At 45.2% G+C, this 27,886-nt stretch overlaps 2 protein-coding genes across 6 annotated transcripts in view; one reads left to right on the top strand and one right to left on the bottom strand.

Moving 5' to 3' along the window:
- Window positions 1-257: 257 nt before the first annotated feature.
- Window positions 258-27,355, top strand: slka (STE20-like kinase a). Of its 2 annotated transcripts, XM_080016350.1 has the most exons (19): window positions 258-715; window positions 4,361-4,525; window positions 7,833-7,881; window positions 8,990-9,139; window positions 9,777-9,849; window positions 10,387-10,581; window positions 10,844-10,925; window positions 11,255-11,386; window positions 11,851-13,068; window positions 13,171-13,301; window positions 14,603-14,726; window positions 15,164-15,343; window positions 17,661-17,732; window positions 19,685-19,814; window positions 20,144-20,268; window positions 20,400-20,591; window positions 21,865-21,990; window positions 23,593-23,706; window positions 24,012-27,355. In XM_080016350.1, the coding sequence occupies exons 1-19, from the start codon at window positions 566-568 to the stop codon at window positions 24,156-24,158; spliced, it is 3,555 nt and encodes a 1,184-aa protein (XP_079872476.1). In that variant the 5' UTR covers window positions 258-565; the 3' UTR covers window positions 24,159-27,355. The 2 variants fall into 2 exon arrangements, with proteins under 2 accessions (XP_079872476.1, XP_079872477.1); XM_080016351.1 differs by lacking the exon at window positions 17,661-17,732.
- The window catches only part of col17a1b (collagen, type XVII, alpha 1b), a 29,271-nt gene continuing 28,167 nt past the window's right edge, over window positions 26,783-27,886 (bottom strand). For all 4 annotated transcript variants that reach the window (XM_080016347.1, XM_080016348.1, XM_080016346.1 and 1 more), the window contains one exon: window positions 26,783-27,739. In XM_080016347.1, the coding sequence (XP_079872473.1) occupies window positions 27,687-27,739 (53 nt within the window). In that variant the 3' untranslated portion in view covers window positions 26,783-27,686. The remainder of the gene's footprint in view (window positions 27,740-27,886) is intronic.

A 27,886-nucleotide genomic window follows, 5' to 3' on the forward strand; every position in this document is an offset into this window, starting at 1 on the left:
AAAAGGTTTGATGAGTAATATGTGTATATATATGTATATATATGTATATATATATATGTATATATATATATATATATATATATATATATATATATATATATATATATATATATATGCACACAATTCCCGTGACGTCACAATATGACAGGAAACAGAGCTGCACATGCGCGCCGGGGCGGGGGGCTGAACGGAGGACTTCCAGGATCCTGAGCACCGCTAACTTCTCAACGCAGCCGACCGACACATGAGGGCGGTTGGAACGGCTGGAACATCCAAAAACCCGGCGCCGGGGACGCGAAGAAACCCCGTCACCCCCGGGATCGTATTAACAACAAAACAACAGTCTGTGAGCCACCTCTCGGGTTGGTATTGTTTTACACCGACGGGCCGCCTTGGTGGACGGACGTTGACCGCCCGGCTCCGACGACACCGGGGAGGCTCCGCCGACTGTCGCCGTTCTCCGCGACGCGGCCGAATGGCCTTCGTCCGCTGAGGACGCCCCGCTCCAGGAAGGCGTTTTCTTACTCGGCCGAATTGAGCCGGGGGACACCCCGTTTCTCCGAACATGTCCTTCTTCAATTTCCGCAAGATCTTCAAATTGGGACCGGACCGCAAGAAGAAGCAGTACGAACATGTGCACCGGGACGTGGACCCCGAGGAGACGTGGGAGATCGTCGGGGAGCTGGGAGATGGAGCCTTCGGCAAAGTGTTCAAGGTACATGTCACCGTGGCCTTCCTCTCCTTCGCATCTGGTTCATTTGCACTTGATCTATTATTATTATTATTATTATTATTATTATTACTTGGTTAGACCATGCCTTCCATTTGGTCGTCCATGGCACAATTTGGACCCAAGCCCAGTTGAGCGGTCACGTTAGTATTGTGACTTTTGGCGTTTGTCGTTGGGGCTGGACTCGTCGTTTTCCCTCGACACTCAACAGTTGAAGGTGTGGCCCCACACAAGGGGGGGCCCGAACGACTGTGTCAGGGGTCCAGACCAGGCTCCGGGGGGCGGGCTCCGCAGAAAAATGATCACTCTTTCCAAACTTGGAACCACAACAATGGCTGTCATTTCGGTCGCTACACCATGGAGGCAGGTACGCAAGTCTGGACTAAATCGTGTCTAACACTTAAAATCTTTGCAGACCGGGGGTCCCGTAGAAGAAATGGTATCTAATGGGGTCCTGGGGCCTCCTCTGTATGGAGTGGAGGGTCCTTGGTAGGAGGAAAGGTTGAGAATCACTGGCCTAGAGTGCAACCAAGGGGCCAAGTACATGATGACACTCGACCCAGGACGTGGGGTTAGTTGCTTGGAAATGAGGAGGGGAAACCGGCCCCAACGCAGCTTTGTCCACTGGACATGTGTACATACAAGTTTTTTTGTTTCCCCTGAGAAGGTTGTGCTCGGTCATACACCAGGCACAGGTGTTCTCGTACCCTGTATGCTGATAAGGGATCTCCTCGCTGTTACATCAAGATACGTCAAGGGCTGGGTCATGCTGAGTTTTTTTTTTAATACAAACAATGCGCCATGGATCTGGTTTTCACGACAGGGGAGGGGTTCTCCAGCCTGGGGTCATCTTTTGAAATGGGCAGCGAAATGAGAGCGATTTCACACTCATGCCACCCGGTTTATTTTCCATGAAATGATGGGATCGCACAACGTCGAATAGAATTCCCGAAAAGAACCCTAATGTCTTGTTTATGTGTTGTGCTGTGACTTAAAACTCCCAAAGACAAGACGCCGCACTCTTTCTTTCCTAATCCTTTTAAGTCGGCCCCATCTCTCAGCTCCGTGTTCCCATTCTGCTGTGACTTCCCGGCTCTGCATTGATAAAAAAATAGTTTCCGATTGGCCAGGAAGTGTCATTTACTGACTTCTAAGTTCTAATTAGCTGATTAGCTGGAAGTGAACAAAGCCAGAACACACAAGCACTTTCCACGATGAGTTTTGTGTATACTGTACGTGTTACGACAAGCTGTGTGTGTGTGTGTGCGCGTGCGCGCCTGTTTGCTGTCAGTGATTAGCCCCTATCATGTCACTGTATTATTACCGTCGTTTAAGTACCGCGTCAGTTATTTCACAGGAACGTGACAAATGTGTCACTTTGGGATGCGGTGCCGTCAAGATGGTTAGCGGTGGACGCCTCAGCTGTTCCGGCTCTGGCAGAGGTGACTGCTGGCCCTAACCATGCCTTTACACGAGCATGTAGTCGACTACATTGGGCATTGTGTTGTGCCTTTTGAGCGACTGCAGTGGGTGTGAACACTGAGGCATACCAGAGCTTTATGTGACACTAAATGTTAACACAAACTGGTGATGTACTTGTATTCACACAGCCAGCTCTCTGGCATAGTTGGATCAGTTTGGCAGCCTCGTATTCTCATTGAAAATGGCTTCCCTATGCATCTGCATTACAGGTGGGTTGGTTTTGTTTTTTCGTCAACGCCCATTACTCTCATTATTGCGAATGACTGTCAGTTTAGGTGACATTAGGGTGAAGGTTTGCTGGTTGTGTGCTACTTTTGTTATTGTTTTGCTCGTCTTTCGTTGCTTTTATCCAGTCGGTGCATTGCTTTGGTGATGGGATGAAGCAGCAGTTGGGGGGGGGGGGGGAGAACCAAAACATGACTCTCATGTCTTACGTTTCCTTTCAGTTTGTGCTTTTCCCCCTCCGCTGTTCCCCAAACAGAGAATGGGGGGGGGCGGTTTAGTAATTGAGCGTCACACATTAGCAACATCAAGGCAGCCAGTGATAAACAAAGACAATTCTCACCGACGCAAGGCTAAATGCTCGCGTCGGGAGTGAACGTGAAGATTCCATCCATCCATTCCAATCCCGTCCTGAGATTGAGGACGGATGAAATGGATGACAGCTCGCTGAGTCGCTCAGTGGCCTTTTTGTCAAAAGGAGTGTTGTCGTTCATTCCCAAAGAAACAGAAACAGAGCGTGAAGAAATGGGTTTTATTTCACAGCGAGTGGGTGTTATTTTAACCCGGGCTCGAGGTCTTGAACTTTTGGGGTTAAAATAGAGTTAACTGTCAAATATGCAAAAAAGACTTCCAGATAAATAGGGTCTCAATGCTAAAATGTTAACGGCCTCGGCTACTCAGACGTCTCTCTATAATAACACAAGGCGGGTGTGTCGGTATTATTAGTGTTATTAACTATGTAAATATAGTCTGACACAATCTGTACCAGTTGCGTTCAACAATCTATCCTTTCTTTTGCCGTCACGTCATGTGACGGCGCCTAGTTCCACAAACACTCAAGCCAGAAAGCAGGGCTTAAAATAACAGGGCTGCCACTCGTTTTAAGAGAGGAAGTGCGGTGGGGAGAGACGCGCCTTTTCTTCCTATTAACCTCTTCCTGTTCACCGCTGGACGTATTCACATGTCACCGGCACGGCCAAGCGCAGCGTTTGGTGACGAGCCTAACGACTTAACAAACCACGCCCTTTAGTACCCTTTTTTTTTTTTTTTTTTTTTTTTTTTTCTTCTTTTTTACTTCTGTTAAAGCTGCCGTTACTTCACATTTGACACGTGAGGTTTAAGAGAAGAATGAAAGGAAGGGGCAGAGAGTGAGAGGAAGGGAAAGGAGAAGCGATATCAGAGCTAATGGCACAGCGTCGATTTGGGTCACAATACGATTTGTTCTGTTCATGGCAGTCGCCTTGACTGTAGATGAGTGCTTTGTTGGGTTTTCCCCCCCCCCCAGAAATCCTTCTGTCAAATTTAGAAACCCAGAGTTTATTATAATGCCTGTGTGCGTATGAAGTGACCTTCTTAGATTGTTTTCAGCCGTAGAGGCGACTGAGTAGCGCGTATTGCTCAAACTCCCGAATGGCTCTGGCCTTTTCAGGGAATCACTATTGTTGATGGAGATTATTTTGTAGTTGCCATTATATCTCGGAGCTTCTACTTCTGACCAAACTCAATATTTTGTAGACCTATTAGCTACTTTAGACATCACATTATTGTAAAAACTGACCCCTTTTCCTGGTTATGTTCATTGCTTCTCATTGTTGTTGGTGGGGCTTTGCGGATATTTCGATATAATATCAACATTGTGATATGAGGCTATATAGATAGTTAAATGTGGTCTTTAAGAATGTTCAGGCTGTTCTAATCAATGTCCCTCTCTCCTTGCTCAGTATATCCACATTACTAGTGATGCTAGTGTTGTGTCTCCCAATACATTGTGTGTGTAATATCACACTACCATTGTGTGTAATATCACACTACCAATATCAAGGTACCGGTCAAACAATATTGTGATATTTGGCCAATATTGCCCACCGGATGTTGGTTTACTCTTCACAAGATGTCCCCTTCCTTTCTAACGATGTTTGTTTTTAGGCCCAGAATAAGCACAACGGGACCCTCGCTGCTGCCAAGGTGATCGACACGAAAACAGAAGAGGAGCTTGAGGATTACATGGTGGAGATTGACATCCTGGCCTCCTGTGACCACCATCACATAGTTCAGCTGCTGGATGCATTCTATTATGAGAGCAAACTATGGGTAAGTAGTCTCTACACTAATGGTCTTTTTAAATCGATTTAAAACCAAGTGGGCGCTTTTTTGCCCTCTGAAGTGGACAGTGGGTTGAAAGAATTATTCCATTGTGTCTGCGATCAATACTATGCAATACAAACGGGTTGACGATAAGAAAGCAATTACAGTGGCCCTCTGGACCAGTAACTTTCTAAATTCACTGGCCCAGTGATTTTATTCACTGGCCCAGTGAGTTATTTTGGTACTATTTTAACATAAAACGGAACAGTCAAATGATCTTAAAACCGCATACCCTGAATCTCTACAAGGGGTGGAACTAAGCAAAATGAGAAATTAAACATCCAACCACATCGACTGCTGCTTCGAATAAAACACAAATAAAATAAATATTGCAGCCTAAAAACACTATTAAATGAAATAATCCTTCAGTCATTAAAATAAAAATTGGAAGCTATGCTGTTATTGTATTTGATCCCGGAGACATGTAATTTATTCAAAAGTAATTTTAAACAATTCAGCTGCAGCAGACCCTCTTCCTGGTCGTTTTAACACGTAAACCGCATCACTTCTCATGTGGGTTGCGCTGTCAACATTATTACATCATCGACCGATCGCAATTTTTTTGTGCCCATCGCAATTATTCACCTCTACATGTCAAGGGCATTGTGAAGCTACGTTTAAAAATGTCACAACAAGTTCAAGTTCAAGAGATTATTTGTCACATACATACACATACGGTCATACATATAACATAGGATGGATAAGGTATTAGTAGTTATCTCCATCAGTTGAGGAGGTTGGGGTTGAGGCAAATTAACGGCCTCTTTAAAATGTAATTGTTTTTTTGTTCCAATGTTAAATGTTAACAGATAAGTATTTTAATACAATAGAATGCTTATTATTATTTTTATTATTATTATTATTTATTTATTTATTTATTAATTTTTTTTTTTATTATTAGTAGTAGTAGTAGTAGTAGTAGTATTAATTATTATATCATATTATTAATATTATATAAGTATTATTACAGTATTATAAGCTTTTTCTATGATGGAGGCATGAAATGAACAAATCATTCATAATTAATCACAATTATTTGTATGACAATTAATTTTCAACTAAAATTTCAGGAGCATGACATAGCCCACCCACGTGACAGTATTATTTCCTGCCATTGTACGATGCAGTACAACAACACCGAGAATTGCCAAATGAGAAGGGTCTCACTTTTTTTGGCTTGATAAGACAACTTACTTCTGCTAGAACTGCAGAAGTTATTATTTGACCACCTATCACATGGCATCGCATGTGGCTCTAAGTCATATTGGAGTCGGAATAGTGTCGGTGAGAGGCCCCACAGCAATTATGTCCTGGCGGTGGGTGTCATGTGACCGTCCCTCGGCGTGCTGGCCACATCTTTGGAAGGATAATGGAGTGGCCGGGTTGGCTGGAGAAAGTGGCTGTGAATAATTCAGAGCGGCACGCGAGCGTGTCCCTCTGGCCCGTTCTATGTGCGGCATGATGAATGTCACACCGCCCGGACCTTTTGCACGTGTCAGGTGTTAAGTTAATGTGTGAGTGGATTGGGGTTTCATTGGTTTTGATTTTCACTTTACTTTTTTTTTTTTTTTTTAAGATATGCAATGCCAAAGATGACAATACTTTGGTACCAAGCTTCTCAAACAAAAGGTGAAAGGTATAGAACCTCGCTCGCCAAGCACCCAAAAGGGCACCTGATTTACTTGTCCTGAAATACAGGTTACCCTTGTTTCTTTCTTAGAGAGGTGGCATTGCTTTTGAGCCAACTATAGTGACATTTGCAATGTTCAAGGTGCTGAATGACCGTAGCACGTAGGAGGCTTCTGTCGTCACTATTCAGTTAAGTGTCTCATTAACATGTAATGCAAGACTTGTAAATTAATATTTTCAACAAATGGTGTGTCACCGTGTCATCAAAATTGCTGGTGTAGTATACGGTGTGTCTGTCTGTGTTTGGATTTTTATTTAACTGAATGCCATGCACTAGTTAACTTGAATAATGATTGAATCATGGAATGTCACTGGTATCAACCGGTATTCACTGGTTTCAACTGCCACATTTCTAGTTCAAATAATGGTTTTAATTTTTGTAGGTTCTTTTATTTTGACCCAGGTTGATTTTTGAAGTGTTTGAATTATTCCCACATGTTTGATAATGATGAAAAGGCACACACACAGTATATGAAAAGAGCTTCCCATGTCACAGTGGGTAACTATTCCACCCTCATTGTTTCACTCCCTGGATGGATGCCTGTGCTCGGCTCAGTTGTAGCTTCCATAGGTTATATTTTCTTCTTTCCTTTTTTTTTTTTTTTCTTCTTCATATCATCCGATACCTCTGCCAACCAGTGCACTGGTATAGTTAATATAGATGCGATGGAGAGTAGATATATTGCTTGGGCCTGGGCTACTATTGCTGAGGCCAGTCGTAGACCCAACTTTCAATGTACTGTATAGTGCACACGTTAGTGGCAGTTTGAAAATCCGCCACAGACATACGGGCTCAGAGCTCATTTATTTAACAAAGATAAGCTATGACGTATCTTCCTGTCAGTCTTGAATGCTATCTGAACATTGGCTTTGGTCTAAATGTTTAGGGTGTTGTCACTTTGTGGTGAATGTGAGCACAAACATAGGGATTCAGCAGATCTGCATCAGCACATTCAGTGTCCATTTTAGTTATTCCTCTAATACAAATAGTGTGGTTAGATGTAAATAATGCTCCTTGTAGGAGTTGGAGTGGGGGGGGGCAGGGAGGCCAAGATCCAAACTGCTCATAATTCATGCCAATGGGTGTATTGACTGTGGGAGCGTGAGATTAGAGGTGAGGCATTATCTTCTAAGTACACAGGAACACAGAAGAAAATACAGAAGTCCCTTTCACTAGAACGTGTGGTGAAATATCCACAATGTGAGTCAATCCAACATACTATCGTCATCACTAAAATCATGCTTTTCTAGCACTTGAAAAAACGGTAACGAGAGGGGTCGCCAACAGGGCACGCAGTCGGTCCAGTCCGATCGATTGATTTTTTTTTTTCCAGTAGGTTGTCTTCTCTAAATGTCTCTTCAGCATTACCAGTGGTAAGGTTGACGACCCCGTATCCAATAAAAGTCTCACTATTCAGCCATCTGTGGAACTCCTTTTTTTTTTTCCATTAAATCTTGTCCCTTTGGCATGGCAGATTGCATAGCAGAGCACAGAAGAACGTTGCATAACAGCGTGCACCTCTTATTCTTTCCACTATTTATTTTCCTAATTTCCTTACTGCAGATCCTGATCGAGTTCTGTGCGGGCGGGGCAGTGGATGCCATCATGTTGGGTAAGTTTCTGGAGCGTATTCACAGCTCCCGTACGGCCGTGCCAGTGAGTCCCGTTTCTTTCCAAACCCCCGAAAAAAAACCTCCTCTGCGGTATTATTTTCCTCTCCCCGGTTGGAAGGGCCAGTCCTAAATGTGTAATTATCATCACAGCTCAAATGTCTAGGAGCGGGTTGGTCCAGTTCTAATGCCTCAGTACTTCCCCTCTCTTATTTGGAGGCTTGAAGCAAAGCCTCCCCACTCCCTCCTTCAGTACCGTTTCTCCAAAGGATATTGTTGAACGCTCGGAAAATCCCACCGGTGTTGTACATGTATGAATTGGCAGTTCCGTGAAAGTTCTTTATGGTAAAAGCTGCCAAGAGTTTCTCCCCGTTTTATGACTCAGACTCCTTTTCTGGTCCAGTCATACCAGTGATTCAGTCAAACCACACAGTCTGTCCATACCAAAAAAAAAACCTAACAATTGAAGCCAGTTTTTGTTTCTAACTGGATGTTCTTGCCGTAATATTTTATTGCCTCATAAATTGCATTCTAGGATACGGTTACTGCAACGAAACAGCACTATATATTCACAGTCACCCTTCTGTTGCTGTTATGAAACAGTCGTCTGCTATGTTGATAGCACATCAATAGGTGCACATGCTTTACTGGACTCTTATACACTCAATATAAACTGACCTGACCAACTGACAGCTTGAGAATGTGCACAAAACCATTTTATGTTTATTCTACAATGTTTAAATTCCTTATTGGTGTAAATATTAGTCTAACTTATGAGTTGTTTTTTTGAGTTTTGCCATGAGCCACTACCGCCTATCAAGGGGATGTGCAGGGTATTGCAAGCGTAGGGTCATGTGACACATGGAAAAACTCAAATCTCTTTGGCTTGAACTCACTTCATGCAGTCCTGAGTCATACAAGATTCCTTCTCCAGTGCTGGACCGCTCTCCTCCAGTTGCTATGGGATACCACCAGGCCATCATTTACACGCCATTGTTTGTAAACGTTCCCGTGTGTCGCATACATTTATGAAACAGAGCACCTAGCATGTGGAAAATACACAGATAAGAATAAATCGTGCTTGTTAAGTAAACGGGTGTTTGTCCGCAGAACTGGAGAGGCCCCTGACGGAGCCCCAGATCCGTGTGGTGTGCAAGCAGACCCTGGAGGCCTTGAGTTACCTCCACGAGAACAAGGTCATCCACAGAGACTTGAAAGCCGGGAACATTCTCCTCTCCCTGGACGGAGAGGTGAAACTGGGTAAGGATTTCTCTCCAACGCTCCAGTTGCGACCAAAACACTACACTGAATGTGGGCGTGTCCTCTGTATGTAAAGTGTGTAGTTATCGCCAAGAATTGTCAACACAAAGTTGATCCAATCTCACATGGTTGACTGCTCGCAAAGCTGGCGTCCTTATAAACCTTCCTCCTAGGCTATTTTGTAAAGTCAACATTGGCTCACTTAGCCTAAAATGCGATAAGCTGTCAAAACAGTCACAAAACATGTCCACCCAAATATGGCAACCGTGTCGGACAATATTGACCATAAAAATAAAGGGGAGAATCACAAACCTGCTTGTGATTTCGAAGTCGAAAGCTTGTTTCGATCGATTGTGACGATCGTGACACCCCTATACTTGACTGGTAGGGCCAGTAAGAAGAGCTGCCATATGCAAGGTATTGTAGCTGCCTAGTAGAGCAAAAATCACACTTGCTTTGAACGATGCTGCACTATGAGATCATTTCACAAGAGGATATCGAAGATTTTCCATGCAGTCATGGGGGCTGTATGTAGTGTCTTATTTCCTGTCGCCTTTAGTTGGTGTTAAGATCCGTTGTTGTGGTTGCATCGTTGTAGTTAGGTAAAACTATCTAATTATTTAATTTCTCCTTTCAGCTGACTTTGGGGTTTCTGCTAAAAATACCAAGACATTACAAAGAAGAGATTCTTTCATTGGGACGCCGTATTGGTGAGTCATGCAGCCCTGGACGCCCCCCCCCCTACACACACACACACACACACACACACACACTTGATTACAGTCGTTGAAGCTTCCTTCAATGACTGTAATCAAGTGTGTGTGACCAGGACAAACCTTCTTGAAGCCACTTGATTGGGCTCCGAAACAAGTAGGCCTCCCTTGTCATATACCACATAAACAAGCATACCTACATGCAAAGTGATGTGCTTTTTGTTTTGGAAAAATAATCATAATAAGGGCTGAAGCCGAGTATTGAAGCTACGCGTGGGTACAGTGTGTAGAAAGGTCATTGCTCAGCCAGGAAGCCTCTGTGCTGCTCGACCACTCTTCAGCAAGTCTCTCCAGACGACTGCGGGATGGCATTCTGGAGCTGACCTTACACTCTCACCAACCAGCTGACCCCCCCAGACCCCCTCTTTCAGTGATCAACACTGAATCACGTAATATTTCCGAATGCATTCACACAGTGCATGAGTTTGTTATGCCTCTCAACCTTACCAATTTGTGCCCCCCCCCGCTTTGCAGGATGGCCCCGGAAGTAGTGATGTGTGAAACCTCCAAAGATCGCCCGTACGACTTCAAGGCAGACATCTGGTCCCTGGGTGTCACCCTGATAGAGCTGGCCCAGATTGAGCCGCCCAACCACGAGATGAATCCCATGAGAGTGCTGCTGAAAATAGCCAAGTCCGAGCCCCCCACCCTCATGCAGCCCTCTCGCTGGTGAGCCATTGCACTGGTGATAACTGAACAGCTGGAACTGTCACTGTTTTTTTGGGGTTTTTTTTTTTTCCAATCTTAGAGATTAAGGATTGGGTGGAAAAGGTGTCATTCGCCCAACTTGCTAATGTTAGAAACACCAGTATTGTCACTTTTTCAGAATTTTTGCACCCAGTATCGGTTCTTGTGATATTCCCACATCAACTGCTTTTTTTTTTAATTTTAATTTTTTTTTCATGTGTATATCTACATATGTTCTTGGCAGGTCCCCGGAGTTTAATGACTTTCTTCGGCGGGCATTAGATAAGAATGTGGACAATAGGTGGGGCACGCTACAACTCCTCCAGGTGAGTTAACCAACTCCCTCCTGATCTCTCTTGGTCACAACACCGTGCAGCCAAAATTTTTAACACTTACTGTTGTGAAAGAAAAAACATGAAAAAGAAAAAAAAATGTTCAATGTTCTTGCATGTTCCCAATTTTAAAGTAATTGAAATATGAGGAACAATTTGTAGGAGAACTCTCATATGTTTTGTTTTTTTTAAATATACTAATAATAATAACATTTTCACAATTCAACTTTTGACTGTGGGTTTAGTGTGCAGTGTGTTTATGGGAGCCAGGAATATTAGTAAAAATTCTCTCTCTTCATCTCTCTCTCTCTCTCCCCTTGTAGCATCCTTTCGTATCCAGCGTGGTCAATAGCAGGCCGCTGAGAGAGCTCATCGCTGAAGCCAAAGCTGAAGTCACAGAGGAGATTGAAGAAGGCAAAGAGGAGGAGGAGGAAGAGGAGCCAGATGTCCCTCTGGTATGTATCCTGAGCAGAGTGAAAGGGACGGGGACTCACGGCAGATATGGTGGGCGGCAAACTTCTTGAAGTAAAAAAAAAAAAAAAAAACAAACAACAACTGATAAGCTGTTTTGTTGAAAGAATCCTGATTAATTGGGGGGAAAAAAAAAAAGAATAAAGAAAAGTCAAGGGTCCCAGACTGTATTAACCGGGACTCTATTGACCAAGATTCGTTCAGCACAATTGTACTGATGATTCAGCTGGGAGAGTCTATGTGGAAAGATTCATTATTTTTTCTACTCCCAGAAACCTTGCCGCCCTACTTTTCTATTCTTGCTTATTATGTGTTTTTAAGGGAAATGTTGACAGAACATGCTGTTTCAAAAAATGATGTCATACAAACAATGGTAAGGAGTTGGTCTGGTTTGTGGGGCTTTTCTTGTGAAGGACGTGAGTCACGGGTGTCTCCGCTCTCGATGCAGGTGGCTCCCGGACACAAGCGGGCGCCCTCGGACGCCAGCGCGGCCAGTTCGGACGAGGAGAAAGTTCCCCCCGCCAGCTCCGCCCTGGAATCCGTCACGGAGAAGACGGAGCCCGACCTGGCCGGGGACGGGGCCCGCGGCAAGCTCTTGGACGAAGGGCTGGGGTCGAGCGAGGTCGACAAGGCCGGAGAGGAGAAACTCAAGGAGGTGTCGGACGCAAGTACTGGTGTGAAAGACCCGGCGACCAGAACACAGGAGCCCGCCGAGGAGCATGCAGAGCCGGAGGAGACGTGTGCCGGGGCCGGCGTGTCGCCACCAGTACCGGCAGATATCCACAGCACCGTGACAGTGAGTCAGGAGACAGGGGAGGAAGAGAGAGAGCCACAGGACAAGGAAACCCAAGATATATCGCCCACAGTGGTAAACAAAGAAACTGAGCCAGAAGACGGGCAAAAGGAGGGAGAACAAAACGGAGATGTGCCAAATGGAGACAGAACCGAGGAGAGTCTTCAGTCTGCTGACGCTGCGGAACCGGGAGGGAGTTCTGAAAGCCAACCGGAACAACCGGGGTCCCTGTCAGAAGCCGTTGCGCAAGTAGAGGACGAGAACAAAAGACCCGATGAGGAGAGGCCGCAACAGCAAGAGGTAGAAGGCGCGCACCAGAACGGAGACGCTGGTGTCGACTCAAACCGAGAATCGGAGGAAACGGATGCGCACGTGAATGGGGCCACAGACAGCAAGGTTTTGCTAGAGCAAGAAGACACCATCGCAGAACCCGGTGTGGTTACGGCGGAGGCGGAAACCCCCGCCGAGGCGACGGAGGAGTCGGAGCTTCCTGTGAACGAGGGATGGACCAAAGCCGTGACCGAGCCAGAAGATCTGACGGAGTCCTTCACCCAAATCGACGGAGAAGCCAAAAACACCTCGGAGGGTTCGGTGGAGGCGGGCGCTCCCGAGGCCGCGCCCAGCCAGCCAGACGGGCGGACGGCTGGCCGTGAGGAAGAAAGCGCTTTCCGAGATGGCGTCTCCGTATCCGGGAGTGAGACGGACGCAGACACCAAGCCGGCGGAGCGGGAGAGCCCAGCCATCAAGCCGGAGGCAGAGAAGGACTCGGACTCTGGGAGCAGCTCCGCCGCTGATACCAACAGCCTGGACCTCAACCTGTCCATCTCAAGCTTCCTGTCCAAGAGCAAAGAGGGAGGCTCCATCTCCGTGCAGGTAAACCCAAATGGGAGAGTTTGTGAGCGTGTAGGCCATCAATGAAACACAGAGCCTCAAACCGTCAGCCCTACCCAAACATTCCATTTATCTTCCCCTCAGGATGCAAAACGGCAAAAGAAGACTCTGAAGAAGACCCGCAAGTTCATGGTAGACGGAGTGGAGGTGAGCGTCACCACATCGAAGATAGTGACGGACAACGACGCAAAGAGCGAGGAGATGAGGTTCCTGAGGTAGGCCTGTCTCTGATCCGCTTGCTATCGGCCGAAATGTGGAACATGACCCATTTCTATATGCCTGCCTGAAATAGCTCCTGTTCAGATGAGTTGAACTGCTCTGGATGGAGGTTGGATATTGATGCCGTCTTGTCACACGCACGCAATGAATTGCGGTTGTGACGACAACACAAAGAAGAAAGTTATCTATAGATACTGTATATATAGATATACACTCACTGAGCACTTTATGATGAACACCTGTACACCTACTACTTCATGCAATTATCTAATCAGTCAATCGTGTGGCAGCAGTGCAATGCATCAAATCATGCAGATGTGGGTCAGCAGCTTCAGTTTATGTTCACGTCAACCATCAGAACGGGAGGGAAAATGCAATCTCGGTTTTTTCGACCGTGGCATGATTGTTGTTGCCGTACGGGTTGGTTTGATTATTTCTGTAACTCCTGATCTCTTGGGTTTCTCACGCACAACAGTCTCTAGAGTTTACTCAGAATAGTGCGGAAAAACAAAAAAAACATCCAGTGAACGGCAGTTCTGCGGGCGGCCGTGTTGGTGAGAGAGTTCAACGGAGCATGGCCAGACTGGTTCGACAGACAGGCTACGGTAACTCAGATGACCGCTCTGTACAATTGTGGTGAGCAGAAAAACATCCCAGAATGCACAACACGTTGAGCCATGGGCGGATGGGCTACAACAGCAGAAGACCACGTCGGCTCCTCCTTCTGTCAGCCAAGAACAGAGCTGAGGCTGCAGTGGGCACAGGCTCTGCAAAACTGGACAGTTGAAGACTGGGAAAAAGAGTGTGTGTGAGTGTGTGTGTGTGTGTGTGTGTGTGTGTGTGTGTGTGTGTGTGTGTGTGTGTGTGTGTGTGTGTGTGTGAGATATTAGATATACGTACTGTACATAGATATCTGATAGCAATAGTTAGAGATAGATGATATTATATCATACTATTTTACACTATATGCGATTAACAACTTCTACTTTTGAAACCATGTGTGTGACCCCAGAACACAGGAAATCTTCTTCTTCATCTTCAATTGAAAACAAGCAAATGTTTTCAATTGAAGATTGAAATTTTGGAAAACACTAGAAAAGACAAAGCTACGCATTAGGAACCATAGCGATGACCGTCAATGTTTTAATAATGTTTGACGCCTTTTTTTGTTGTCAAGCGCAATCTGCAGCTGTTACGAGTCACGATCAACAGTCCCCTGGCACCTTTCCAATGCCCGTACACTTTTAACGCATGAATGAAAAACGAATGCTTTGTCTGTTTGCGGCGTGGCGTCCAGGCGCCAGGAGCTGCGAGAGCTGCGCCTGCTGCAGAAGGAGGAGCAGAGAGCGCAACAGCAGCTCAGCAACAAGCTGCAGCAGCAGAGGGAGCAGATCTTCCGCCGCTTCGAGCAGGAAACCACTGTGAGTCAGTTTGGGGGGGCGGGGCTTAGCAAGGGGGGGGGGATGCTGTGTTTTTGCTCACCGGCTCAGCCGTGTTTTGATTTGGCCGGTTCCTGGGAAACCAGCTGATTCATCTCAGCCCAGTCTGAACGTGATGGCGACGATAGGAGAGGCCGGTGTTGGAAATTTGGAGGCCTGCCGCCATGACTGTTTGACTCTGAGGCCAGAAAGTACAGTACAGTACAGATTGGAAAACCAGCAAATCTGCCTCTAGATTTGACCATTTCTTCGTTCAGACACCTTTGTTTGGCAGTCCGACCCCCTTGTAGCATCGTGAAATCAACTATAATTAAACCTTACTCTGTTTCTACTGTATGACAGTATTGAGTCAGTCTCTGCTACGGTCGTGTCATAGCACTGGATTCCACATCGGTAACTGTGACTCGCCGCTGCAACAGGGCAAGAAGCGGCAGTACGACCTGGAGGTGGAGAACCTGGAGAAGAAACAGAAGCAGACAATCGAGCGCCTGGAGCAGGACCACACCAACCGCCTGCGGGACGAGGCGCGGCGCATCAAGGCCGACCAGGACAAGGAGCTCTCCAAGTTCCAAAACATGATGAAGAATCGCAAGAAGGAGGTAAGCTGCTGCCGCCGCCGCCGCCTGGCCCGGTCGGTCGGGGGTCGCCGCATGCGCGTGCTTCTCGTCAGTGGGTCTTGGGTCTCGCTGGTGGCGGTTTTGGCAGCCGGTGCCGTGTGCCAAGTACAAGCTTTCCTTTTTTTTTTTTTTTTTTTGTCTTTTTACAGCTTTGCCAATGGCATACTTGGCTATGACTCGGGATAAACTGAACACACTTCATCCCTAATGATACCGATTCTGAATAGAATCTAAACTTTTTTTAGTAACAATTCCAGTCCATCACATAGACTGTAACGATGATTGACATGTAATTGGGAAGTCCCAATGCCAGTTCCCTCTTTCCGCCTGGTATCAGACGGGTATGTGTGGGGCTCCATCCCTCGCCATAGCGCAGTCATGACATGAAAGTGTCTCTTTTTTTTTTTTTTTTTTTGGAGCTGCTAGCTCCATGTTGTTGAATCCATTATTCATCAACCCCAAGGCCTCCATTTTGCTTCCCACGTCGACGCCGCATGCTGCCGCTCCCGTTTGTTATTTTTAGAGAACCGCCCATCGGCATAGGGGGAAAGCGTGAATCCTCATGCCAGCGGTGAGCAGCGCTTGTGATTCATCACCTTTACAGCCAACACGCGCACTGTCTCGGTCTGGAGAGGTTATCGGTGGGATTCATGCTCTGCTTTGCTCCTTGCTTCCTCTGTGTGTTTTTTTTTTTTGTTTTTTTTGTTTTTGTTTTTTTTAAGGTGGTTTCTCCCAAAATTTCATTCCGCTGGGCTTCATAACGGCGGCTATCTCATGCGGCCGGCGGAGTCGCCGCGCTCTCTGTCACTTGTTTACTTGGGCGCTGACTGAGTGTGTTTAATCATGGTGCCGGAAAATCCTCTCCTGCGGGGCTGACTCTTTATCTGGCTGCTTCAGCACTCTCCCTATCTCAGCTCATGTCGCTATGTTTGTTGTTATATGCTTGAAAGAATTTATTCTGTTTATTCTGAACAATGCCATAGATTCTATCCTGTTTTGGAAATGTTAAGTTTGGGTTTTTTTTGTTTGTTTTTCTGAAATAGCCACAAGTTGTTGCCAATGTTGATGTAATTAACCCTGTCTTCTGTTTCTGAGTGCGTGAGTTGGCTTTGGTGATGGGATGGCTTACTTTTGGAGATTCTTGAATGTCATTTTTGGGTTAAGATCAGCAATTATGAAGGCCGTTGTGTCAGAGTATCTGCAATGGAATAGTCTTGTGTCATCGGCAAAATGTTTCAATTAATATGTAAGCAGGTTTTTATTCTATTTTCCATTCTATGATTTTAATCAATGTTTTCCGATCGCTTTGGAAGAAATCTCAGTCAAAAGACTATTCCTCAGATACTCACAGGCCTGCGACCTGAGGCAAGGGGAGACAAAGTAGGCTGTACTGACAATAACATCTTCCGGCATGCGACAATCAAAGCTGATTCTCTGTGTTTGGAAACCGCTAACCTGAATAACGTCCTCAAGGCGACCTTGGGAAGGTGACTAATCAGTAGCGCAGACGGTTATCAATTAACTCTGGAGTGGAATTGTTGGCAGACCTTTAATCGGGTGGTGGCTTTGAGAACTCAAACTCCGCCGGGGGCCTGCATGCCTTTCCCGACGTTATTGGCTGAATTCAATTGCTTTACAGTAACAGGAATGGGGAAAAAAAAAACATTACGAAACGCACACTGTACTGTAGGTGAAGCAGGAAGTTGGACAGTCACCCAAACACATGAGAAAAGAGCTCATGAAGCGCTTGAAGGAGGATCTATCGCTCATTAAGAGTGCAGAGGTAAACCATCACCGACTGTTTCTCCTTATCTCTCCCTCTCTCTCCTGTCCCTTTTTCTTGACCGTCCCATCAGTTCCTTCAGAGCCCCTCGCATGCAAACGCGCACATACTCCTCAGACACCTGTTACACAGCAGCCAGAACCACATTTCGGTTGTTATTTTCTGTCTCTCTTAACTAATGTGAAAAGGTCGCACAAAGCCTTTTTGTGCGCGCACAACTGTTCTGCGACCGGCCCGATTTAACCCGGAACGGCTCCCCAGCATGAGAAGATTAAAATAAATAATAACAAAAGAAAATAAAAAGCAAACATAACTAATTCATTGACTCTGTCGTTCACCTGGAAGTGCGCTTGTTTGCTTTACTCACCGCTACTCCCCAAAGTCAGGTGGGGGCAGGGCGAGGGGGGGGGGGGGCCATCTTGTAGACAAGTGTGGATGGATGAAACCTGAAGTGTGTTGTGTGTGTGTGTGTGTGTGTCCCTGATCAGGGCAAGTGCGCTGTGCTCTCTCCCGCAGGCAGTGGCCCAGGTTATGATACAGTCTTTTCAGTTGTCCTCATGTGCACTCTTCAACGCTCAGATGCAGGATGTAAGTTTCCCTGAACCCGCCCCCTTCCCCTCCCCTCCCCTCTCCGTCTCCGGCCCATACTTAGATGTGCGCGGCAGGGTGTACTGTGATGTGTTCGGGGGAGTTTGACGACGGCACATGTAAGCATGGGCGGTGTTGTCGTTTTCTTTTTGGCGTGTTGTCCTTGCCTTGTTGGTGCAGTGTGTCTCTCTACTCTCTGCCTGCTTGACATCCACCCGCCACCAAGTCACCCGTCCCGTTTTATATTCGTAAATGTACAGCTGTTTTCCGGACAGTCTAAATGGGCCAAAACAGTGTTGGCGTTGGTGTTGGTAGAGGAATCCCCAACTAGGAAACCAGGTTCCCCCTAATTGACCTTAAAGATCAAAGCCGACTACAAGGACGATTTCAGGGACCCGGTACTTAGGTCGTTTTACGTATACTGAAATACTGAAATTGACTCTTCTCGGATTGTTCCTGGTCCTAGTAAAAGTCCCTGGAGGTCAAATGAGATGGTACTCGGCCTCCCCTCCTCCTGAAAAACTTGTTCCCGTCTCAGGTTCCCGTCTTAGAAGGTTGATATAGTTCCTGTACCTTATGTGCATAACATCAACAGAATGGAGTAGAATAGAACGAATACAAACACCTGTTCACTTTCACTTACACGCAAGCTTTGGGAAAGTGGAATCCTGAAGTGCTCTCTACATTACTCAGTTGTGAGAAGTGTTTTTTCTTAATTGGAAAGCCATCCACAGAGGACTTTGGCACCCAGAGGAGAGTGTTTTACATTGTCGTACAAATTATCTTTAATAAAAGATCAGCTGTTACTTTCCATGGAATGTTATTCCTCCTCATGGTTTGTTTGTGTTTACATTCTCTTCAAATAGTTCAGAAAGGGAAATGATTTATCCCGGGCTCTTTGTGTATAAAAACAGCCTAGTAGTGGTGTGTACATGTGTTATAAACTCTGTCAATTTGAATGTCAATGTAGATGTGGTTTTACAAGCAAACTACAGTTCTGATCTCTCATTTTCTCACCATCTTCACTGTGGATCATTCCCATCCTTGATCTGACTCTGATCTGTCTCTTCTTCTGATTCCAGTTGATGATGTGACTTTTCTCTGTAGTGGAGTGCTCTGTATTGTGCTGAATTTCCAGACAAGATACCTTGAATATGAATATATATATATGTATATATAAATTTCAGAGCTCAACATAAGCACTGTGCCAATAGAATCCACAAGAACCAACTTATAGAAATGTTCCACTTTTCTCGTGCTAGATTTCAGGTGGGGGGGGGGGGAATCACTGCACTGGTACAGTGTCCACTTTTTTTCCCGGTTGTTGCCAATGAGGACAAAGCACCACGCCCGGCGTCTTTCCCAGAGCGCTTTGCCTTTTGTTACGCAGCCTCTCAGAAAGGAGCTCTCGTCGTAGTTGTCGGGAATTCGTGTTGAGAATTGTGTGGGGTCATCTATCATCGATAGAAAAACACTATGAAAGAAAAGCCCACGCAAACGCTTTATCTCGCCGCTTTTCTGCCCCGAAAATATAAACGCACAGTGGACAAAAGCCCCAATGTGTACCACAGGCCGCTGTTAAAATGTATTTAAAATCCCCTGGTAAATTTTTTTTTTTGTTCAACTTTCTTCGTTTTATCTCACTTGTAACTATAATTGAACACGTATAAAGTGACTGAAAACAACAATAATAACGAGCGACTTCAGGGCCAGCGGCTTTAACGGCAGGACCGGTGAATTTAGAAACGTTACCTTCGCCCAGAGAGCCTGTGGAAAATGTCGCTCCTCGTCAACCCCTACAGTATATACAGTATACACTGTATATACAGTATATATGGTTTATACAGTATGCGAGGTGTCCTCCCTTCTCTGTGCTCCGGCTGTCCTGATCTCTTCGCTCTCTTCACGGCCCCGTACTCACTACGTCCTCTCTCCGTCCGTCACCGTTTAAGGAGCAGGAGTTCCTGCAGAAGCAGCAGCAGGAGCTGGACGGAGCCCTGAAGAAGATAATCCAGCAGCACAAGCTGGAGATCGCCACCATCGAGCGGGACTGCCTCAACCACAAGCAGCAGCTGATGAGAGGTAGGCCGGACTCTATGAAGGGAGACCCGAGTGAGCCGAGAGACGTCGTGTTTTGCTTTGAGCCGGTGTTCACAGCGGTGGAGTTCCTTCTCTGTGTGACGTGCACTGCCTACTCCAATACTCGCACGAATACCACATGCCCCGGTGATGAGGCGGACTGGGGAGGTGCCCCGAGAGGGGATGTGTTGCGGCCCGTCCACCACGCTGTCTGCTTTACTCATCAGCGTGACATTCCTTTTCACCAACATGTATGTGCACGTCTGCTTACCTTGCCTTGGGTCTCACTTCTTGTGTCTGTGTGTGTGTCTGTGTCTGTGTGTGTTTTGCAGCTCGGGAGGCCGCCATGTGGGAGTTGGAAGAGCGCCACTTGCAGGAGAAGCACCAGCAGCTGAAGCAGCAGCTGAAAGACCAGTACTTCATGCAGAGACACCAGCTGCTCAAGCGGCACGAGAAGGTATGAGCTTCAGGAACCGCCACGGTCTTTCGCAACACCATACTGAACCGCCGCAGGTGCATTAACGGTAGGCTCATTAAAACAAGCGATGATGTGTGTGTTGGGTTTGTGTTTGTCTGGTATCTACGTAGGAAATGGAGCAGATGCAGCGCTACAACCAGCGGCTGATAGAGGAGATGAAGAACCGGCAGACCCAGGAGAGGGGCCGCCTACCCAAGATCCAGCGCAGCGACGCCAAGACCCGCATGGCCATGTTCAAGAAGAGCCTCCGCATCACGGCCGCCGCCGGCACCGTGGAGCAGGAGCGGGAGAGGATTAAACACGTGAGGCTTTATACGGTCCACGCGGACTCTAGAACGGACCGATTTTGTCAGTAACAACCCAGCACTGGCCTCTAGTGGCCACAAACCAGATGGCACCCTTCATTTTATAAAACATTTTTTACACATTTTTCTATTGGTCTGGAAAAGGCAAAGATTTCAGCAGCAACTCAAATATTTCACCCAGATGTCTGGTTGATATTTTTTAGTTGAATAAAAAATATATATGTACATGTATTTTCATATAAAATACATATTTGTTTTATTCACCTTTATGTTCGACACAGCCCAAAGTGATAATGAACTTCCTACTACACTTCCATTACACTCTACTTTGTGTTTGTCAAAAAAAAAAAAAATGCCTTAAAGTTGGCGGTTGGACATTCCTGGCCCATTTAAATTTCCTGGTTTTAATATCCGGACCATTCTAATTTCTAATCGGAACGTGCTGCTCTGGAAACAACGAAAAACACTTCCACATGTGGAGGAGCGGCTAGGAGGGAAGAAAGTCACAGGGAATGACTTTCTGTTGTTTCCAGTCGTCCTGCCCAGGAAAGGTGGACTGCAAGATAGTAAAATGAGGGGCAATGTGTAAACATGGTGACACACTTGATAATCCAAATTCTTTGTTTTTTCCAACACTATCAATTCTCAAAAGAAAAACATTTTTATTTACAGATGATAACCGTAGTTAGGAAAAAGTGTAGTTTGTCATTTTGTTTCAGTAATACACAGGATGTCATGTTCCCATGTGCCACAGATATAAATACTTTTTTTTTTTTTTTTTTTAACGGCCTGTCTGTACATTTTTTTTACTCATGGCAGACAAACGACAATATACCGCTGTATTATAAGTGTCTCAGTGCATCATCAGGTTAAAAATCAACCTACCGTGACGACGTTTCTGCCCAATCGGAATGCATCAAAATATCACAATAGTGCACCGTCTTATTAAAAGAAGTCTCTATTTAAAGTGGTAATCCATAAGATCGTCTGTGTTTGGTGGATTACACGAGTCCCATTCTGCGATTAATGACAATAAAAATAATAATAATAATAATAGTTTGACAGCTTTCAAATTATACACATTAAAGTCTGGCAGCTGCAACCTGTTACTGGTTGTAACAAAGCGTAAGGTAGGTGGAACCGCACGCTGGCCACCGGTTCCCGTTGAGAAGGTTCATGTGGATGTGTTTTTATTTGTGTAAAGTGGGTCACGGAGCATCTCCTTTGTTTTTGTTGTTGTTGTTGTTGTTGTTGTTCTTGTGTTGTCCAGTTTGCGTCCCAGGAGGACAAGAGGCAGAAGAGCGAGCGACTTCACCAACACCACAAGCACGAGAACCAGATGAGGGACCTGCAGCTGCAGTGTGACTCAAACATCAGGGAGCTCCAACAGCTTCAGGTGAGGTCACAACACACACACACACACATACACCTCGCATGATGTTTTTCACATTGAAACTATTTTCAGGTTTCATCAGTTCCTTTGGCTCCGTTTGTGCTAACGTAAGCGACTAGAAACAGGAAGTTGCACCACTTCACCCCATGAAAATGGGATGTAATTGGTACTTAAAGGGGACCTATTATGCTCCTTCTGAACAATTTCATGTATGCTTTCTGGGGTCCCCAAAACATGTTTTTGACGTTTTTTGCTGAAAATACTTCTTAATACTTAATACTTCTTAGATTATTAATTCGAGCCATTGTAACATGCCTCAAAACCATAGTGTTCCAAACAGGCTGGTTCTGTGCGTGTAGCTTTAAATGAAAATGAGCAACCAGGCCCCAAGTTCCGTCAGCCGACGGGGTTTGAGCTCTACACCGGATTCCGTTGTATTTCTCTGAAAACGTTCACTGATTTCATCTGATCTGATTGGGGATTTTTTGTTTCATTCAATGATGGAAACGTCGGAAAATGATAATAAAATAAATAAATCTTTGGTTTTATTTGGAGAAACGCGAAACGGATCCCATGCCACTGCCTACAGTACAGTCAACCTACCTGGAACAAACACTACCACGCAGAAAGAAATACACAGCAAATACTCGTCTGCAGTTTTATTACGGATGGGTGGCATTAATTTCTCTTTCTTTTAAAAGATTTGTGCTGGTCCGTAAGCCAACAACAGAGCAGTTCCCATGCTTAGCTCTTAGCTTCGATGCTAGCGAGTCTGGTCGTGCTCCAGGCGTGGATGGAGTTACTCAGATTGACGTCGGTTCTAATTCTAATGTGTCTCAACGCTACGTAGTACTGAGACACTAAGCTGAACGGCTCGTTTCAGGACATGTCTTCTGAATAAGAAGGCTCACAAAAACTGACTAAACTGAGTTAGTAGGTCCAAAGTAGAGACCAAAATGTATGTGCGCACTAGTACTGACAGTCAGTTTTGCATAACAAGCCCCCTTTAAAGCATGTAAAAAAAAAAAAAAAAACCCTGTTACGTTTTTCAAAAAGGAGATTCAATTTTGATAAGGCCTGGCTTTAAATCTGCGAACCTACTTCAAATGGGAAGTGAAAGTCCCTTTAAGTAATGTCGCAACTACTGTCAAGCTGAGAGATGTGGCCTAAATACACTGAATAGTTGCGCTCACACCATCAATATTGCAGTGTTTTCTTCATGACTGCGACTGGAACCTGATGTGTCTTTGTCCAAAAGTAGATTAAGGACTGTTAAGTTTGTCACCTCAGAGTTCTGTAATAGAATTTTGTTGAAAAAGCAAAGTTGAATTTGCCACTGGCACAAAATGCAATTGGCAAATCAATCAGAGACACCGACATGTCTCCTGGTATTTGGTGCTTGGTATTCAGCCCAGTGTTCGGCTTTGCCCTCCCGCCAAGAATTTTCATTTCAGCGCGTCGCTGCTGTCTTATCAGTGAGTTTGACTGCCAGGCTGTATCGGGGGGCGGGGAGGCACAGAATAATCAGGCAATATGTGACAGGAGCGGAGCGAGGTGCGGGGGATGTAGCTCAAAGTCCAACTGTAAACTCTGCTTTCGTGGCAGAATGAAAAGTGCCACCTGCTGATCGAGCACGAGACCCAGAAGCTGAAGGAGCTGGACGAGGAGCATGTCCAGGAGATCAAGGAGTGGAGGGACCGGCTCCGGCCCAGGAAGAAGGTAGGAGGCGGTGCACCGCTTGTAGACCACGCTCATCCCATTTTGAGTTCAGCTCACTCGGAACCAAGTACCGTCCCTTGTATGTCATAAAGACAGAGACGAGCTGTCCCTTTTAAAGTGGTAATCCACAAGACCCGCATCAAAAAAAGAAAAAAAAGATAAAATATGGGAATTTTCTTTAAACCCAATAATGTCATGGATTACCACTTTAACCCCCACACTGACCTTGTTTTTCTTCTGCACATTGTGGTTGAGGGAAAAATGTCACAAATCCACGCTCATAACCCCCCCCCCCCCCCCCGCAGGCGCTGGAAGACGAGTTCACCCGGAAGCTCCAGGAACAGGAAGTCTTCTTCAAAATGAGCGGCGAGTCCGAATGCCTTAACCCCACCACGCAGAGCCGCGTCTCCAAGTTCTACCCCATCCCCAACATGCACAGCTCCGGCTTATAGCCCCTCCTCCGCCCGTCCGCCCGACGGGGGAGGGAGGGAGGGGGGAGGGGGGCGGGGCGACCCCAACCGCGCTCACACGCGCCCCCTAGTGGAGCGGGCGGGACGCCTCTTTGACCTTCTACTGCTGAAATCACACGATTGTCTGCACTGCTTTTTGTTGTTTTTTTGTTTTTTTTGTTTTTGTTTTGGGGTTGTTTTTTTTTGTTTTTTTTTCACCATTTGCCGCTGTGACCTGCCTGACTCAACAATACCCCACTACACACACACACACACACACACACACACACACACACACACACACACACACACACACACACACACACACACACACACACACACACACACAGGGGTCACTTGTTTCCTTGCTTACTGGGAAATGTTTTCCCGGTGTGTGGAGTTGCTGACTGCTTATGACATGGTCAGATGGTTTGTAAGCACAGCCTATCACAGGATGAGTCATCTCCAGTGCCTAATAAGTTAGTCCGTCTCCCCTCGCAGCGCCTACTGTGTCTTCTGTAGGTTTTGCACTTCAATAAACATGCATTTCAACACCTCATTAAAATTGATATCGAGCGTTAATGCCAATCTTCTTTCACATTTTGGCTGATGTCGTTTGGTTTGCCGGTGCCCAAATCGTGCTTGACGTGGGGGGGGGGGGACGAACAAAAAAAAAATAATAATCAGTGTTGGCTGGTCCTTTTTTTTTTTTCTCGATTGTACTTGTGTCCTCGGAGCTTGTAGGTGGTGTCATCAAAAGTGATGTCTGTCGTGCCTGAATGTGGACTTGCACATCGGTGATTTCTCTGGGTGTGATTTCCCTCTTTGTCCCGCTCACCGTCTGGAGCTCGATGCAGGTCTTTTTTTTTTTCAAACGCTGACTTTTGTCGCCTGGACTTGTCAAAAGAGCCATTTTGCCGCCGGCCGACCGAGCGCTCGGGCAGAGGCCATTTGAGGTCACTTGTGAAGTCCGTGCGTCACTTAGCAACACTTACTTCAACACTCCTCTGGTTGTACGAGGAGACCGGAATTGAAACAAACAAGGAACTGGGTTAAAAAACAAATTGAAATCTCAACACTTGGAAAGAGAGAAATAAACATGTAGGGTTAGTGGCGTTCAACTGTTAGAAAAGCCTCGTGGAGAAGCGGACTGTGAGCGGGATGTTTATGCGACGACAAAGCGGCTTTGGAAACAAAATCCGGGTTCGGCCTATGGCGGCGTCCGTCCACCGGGGTGCAGACTTGTCCGGTGAAGGTCTGCGTTTTTAAGTCCAGTGGAACGTATCGTCTCGTACTGTAAGTGGTCGGGTGAAAACGTTGCCGTCCGTGCGTACGCCGTCAAGTTGAATGCCGCGCCGAACGTAAATCGCTCCATGCGGCGCTAATCGTGAGAACGTCCGACCAAGCGGTGGTTTGATTTATTGGAAAAAAATATACATAAAATGTTATATGCATATTAAATCACCTCACGTTCTGGAGTCGTATGCATGGGTGGGTTGTGTTATCGTGTTTGCCACGCCCCGGTTTCGAGTGCTGTTCGCGCGGGTGAAGAACACGCCCTTATACTGAAGGAATGTACAAGCTGTTTATTTGCACTGTTTTATCAGCTACGAGCTACAAAGAATATGCAGTAGTTTACTGTCGTATACTGTGTAAAGAATATGCAGTAGTTTACTGTCGTATACTGTATACCCATGTATGTTGACAGTGAGCAGGGGAGCGCTCACATCCCCTCTTCCAAGTCACCTTCATCTCACCCCATTTGCCTAAAATCCGACTTCAGTCGTCGACTTTTTATTTTTTGCATGCTTTTTCTACTCGTAATTTTAGCCTAGGTTTCCGTAGTACCTGTGATATCTTACGACGGGGTTTAGTTTTCTAAAGACGTGGTTCTTCCCCATTTTTTTTTTTTTTTTTTTTTTTTTTCTCTTTCTCGCTCCGTGGCGTACGTGAGGTTTCCGGTGGCGTGTCCGTACCTTTTAAGCGGATGAACTCCGTTGTTTTGAGAGTGCGTGTCGTTTTTTGGGGTGGGGTTTTCCGTGTATTTTATAACGGCGAAGTACTGATGGCTTAAAAAAAAAAAAAAAAAGGAAGACGGTCCGTTAAGAAGAAGATGAAATATTTTGCTTACTTTGTCACTGTATACCATCGGTGCATGAGGTAGTTTGTGTATGTGCCGGCCTCCAACGTATGCTGAATATTAACCCGCACTCCATGAATGCCGTCGGTTCGCGAGGTAAAAGAAAATGTAAAAACGGTCTTGAATGCTGGACTTTTATCGTGGTGCTTGGAAAATGATGGCTATAAAGTACACCATAGACCCTCGTATGTTTCAAACCAAGTCTTTTATTTTTGTTATGTGATAACATTTCGATGGGGTTGGTATATTTTGTTCCTACCCAGAATGATCATAATCTTATATGCTTTTTTTTTTTTTTGTTTTTTTGGTCAAATCAAATGTATTTAAGGACATCTTTATAAATTGATTTTTTTGTTTTTTTGGGGGGGGGGATTGTAAATAAAATATTAACTGTACATTGACCACCTTTGTGTGTTTTTATCACTCTCGCGAGAACCGGGTTCGGGCGTCAAGGTCGTTTCAGTTTCAATCAAGCATGTGTAAAGTCTCGTCATAGGAAAAATAGATTTATTCAAGTGTCTTTTTTCAAAACTTGACCAAAACTCAATATTGCGATATAAAATCTGGGAACAATTTAATTCAGTAATTTTTCGAACTTCATTCATCTTAAATACAATTTCAGATCTCTCTCTCATACAAAAATATACATTCCAATCAGTTATTTTTTTTTATCAGTTATTGAAGTACCCTTCTAATAACCTTGCTAAAAATTTAAAAATATATATATATATATATCCGAGGCTTGCAAGTATATAAATGATAATGTTGGTTGGTTACCCAATCTCTACCAGAGTCCCCACACTGGTTCCTCTGCAACATAAATTAAAATTGTTTTAATTGAGATTCCTGCATTGTCCCAAATGTTTTCGTTCTTAAGAATGAGAATACTGTTAAGAGACATTAATGCCAGGTGTGGCGAACCATTGGTGAAACACTTTTCTGTAGTCTTGGACAAAGTATTAAAAAGAAGCAGTGGTAAGGATAACACTCCTATAATCCTCAACACCAAAGCACTCAATACGGATTCAATACAAGTTTCAAAATAAAAGCACAGTAAACATCACACACCTAAAGAATAAAATTGAAAAATAGTCCGTGCTGAAAAACACTGGCCAGCAGCTACAACGATACCTAACCCTAATTCATTCTATAAGCAGATCTTTGTTTTGTTCATTTTATGTCATATTTATTTATACCCATATCATCCACACTCTTACAGTACACTATCTTCACAAAACAAAAGAGGCAAGGCAAGGGAGCGTTTTCCCCCGGAAATGTCTAATCTACTGTACAATGCTTGACATAATGTGTGGAGAAAAAAAAAAAAAAGTTTCAACCTGAAGCAAAAAAAAAAAACGACCCAGTAGTATAGTAAAGGGGTGTTTAACCCCTCAGGCGCCGCTGCGAGGACGCCGACTGCGCTGACGACGGCCAATCACCGCTTCTGGAGAAAAAAAAAATTGAGGATAATGTGTTACTTTGGAATGAGCTTCAAGTTCATCTTCATTTTATTGTTCATTATTCATTTTTTTGGTATTTAGTATTACATATTGCCACCTTTTTTTTCCCTCTATTTTTTCTCTATTTTTAT

Source organism: Zeus faber (assembly GCF_960531495.2).
Source record: "Zeus faber genome assembly, chromosome: 16".
Lineage (NCBI taxonomy): Eukaryota > Metazoa > Chordata > Actinopteri > Zeiformes > Zeidae > Zeus > Zeus faber.

Bases quoted from the DNA above. Each gene is read 5' to 3' on its own strand.
- slka (XM_080016350.1), top strand. From the start codon at position 566: ATGTCCTTCTTCAATTTCCGCAAGATCTTCAAATTGGGACCGGACCGC. The intron at 10,926-11,254 runs GTGAGTTAACCA...CTCCCCTTGTAG, and splicing joins GCACGCTACAACTCCTCCAG to CATCCTTTCGTATCCAGCGT. The intron at 13,069-13,170 runs GTAAACCCAAAT...TCTTCCCCTCAG, and splicing joins GAGGCTCCATCTCCGTGCAG to GATGCAAAACGGCAAAAGAA.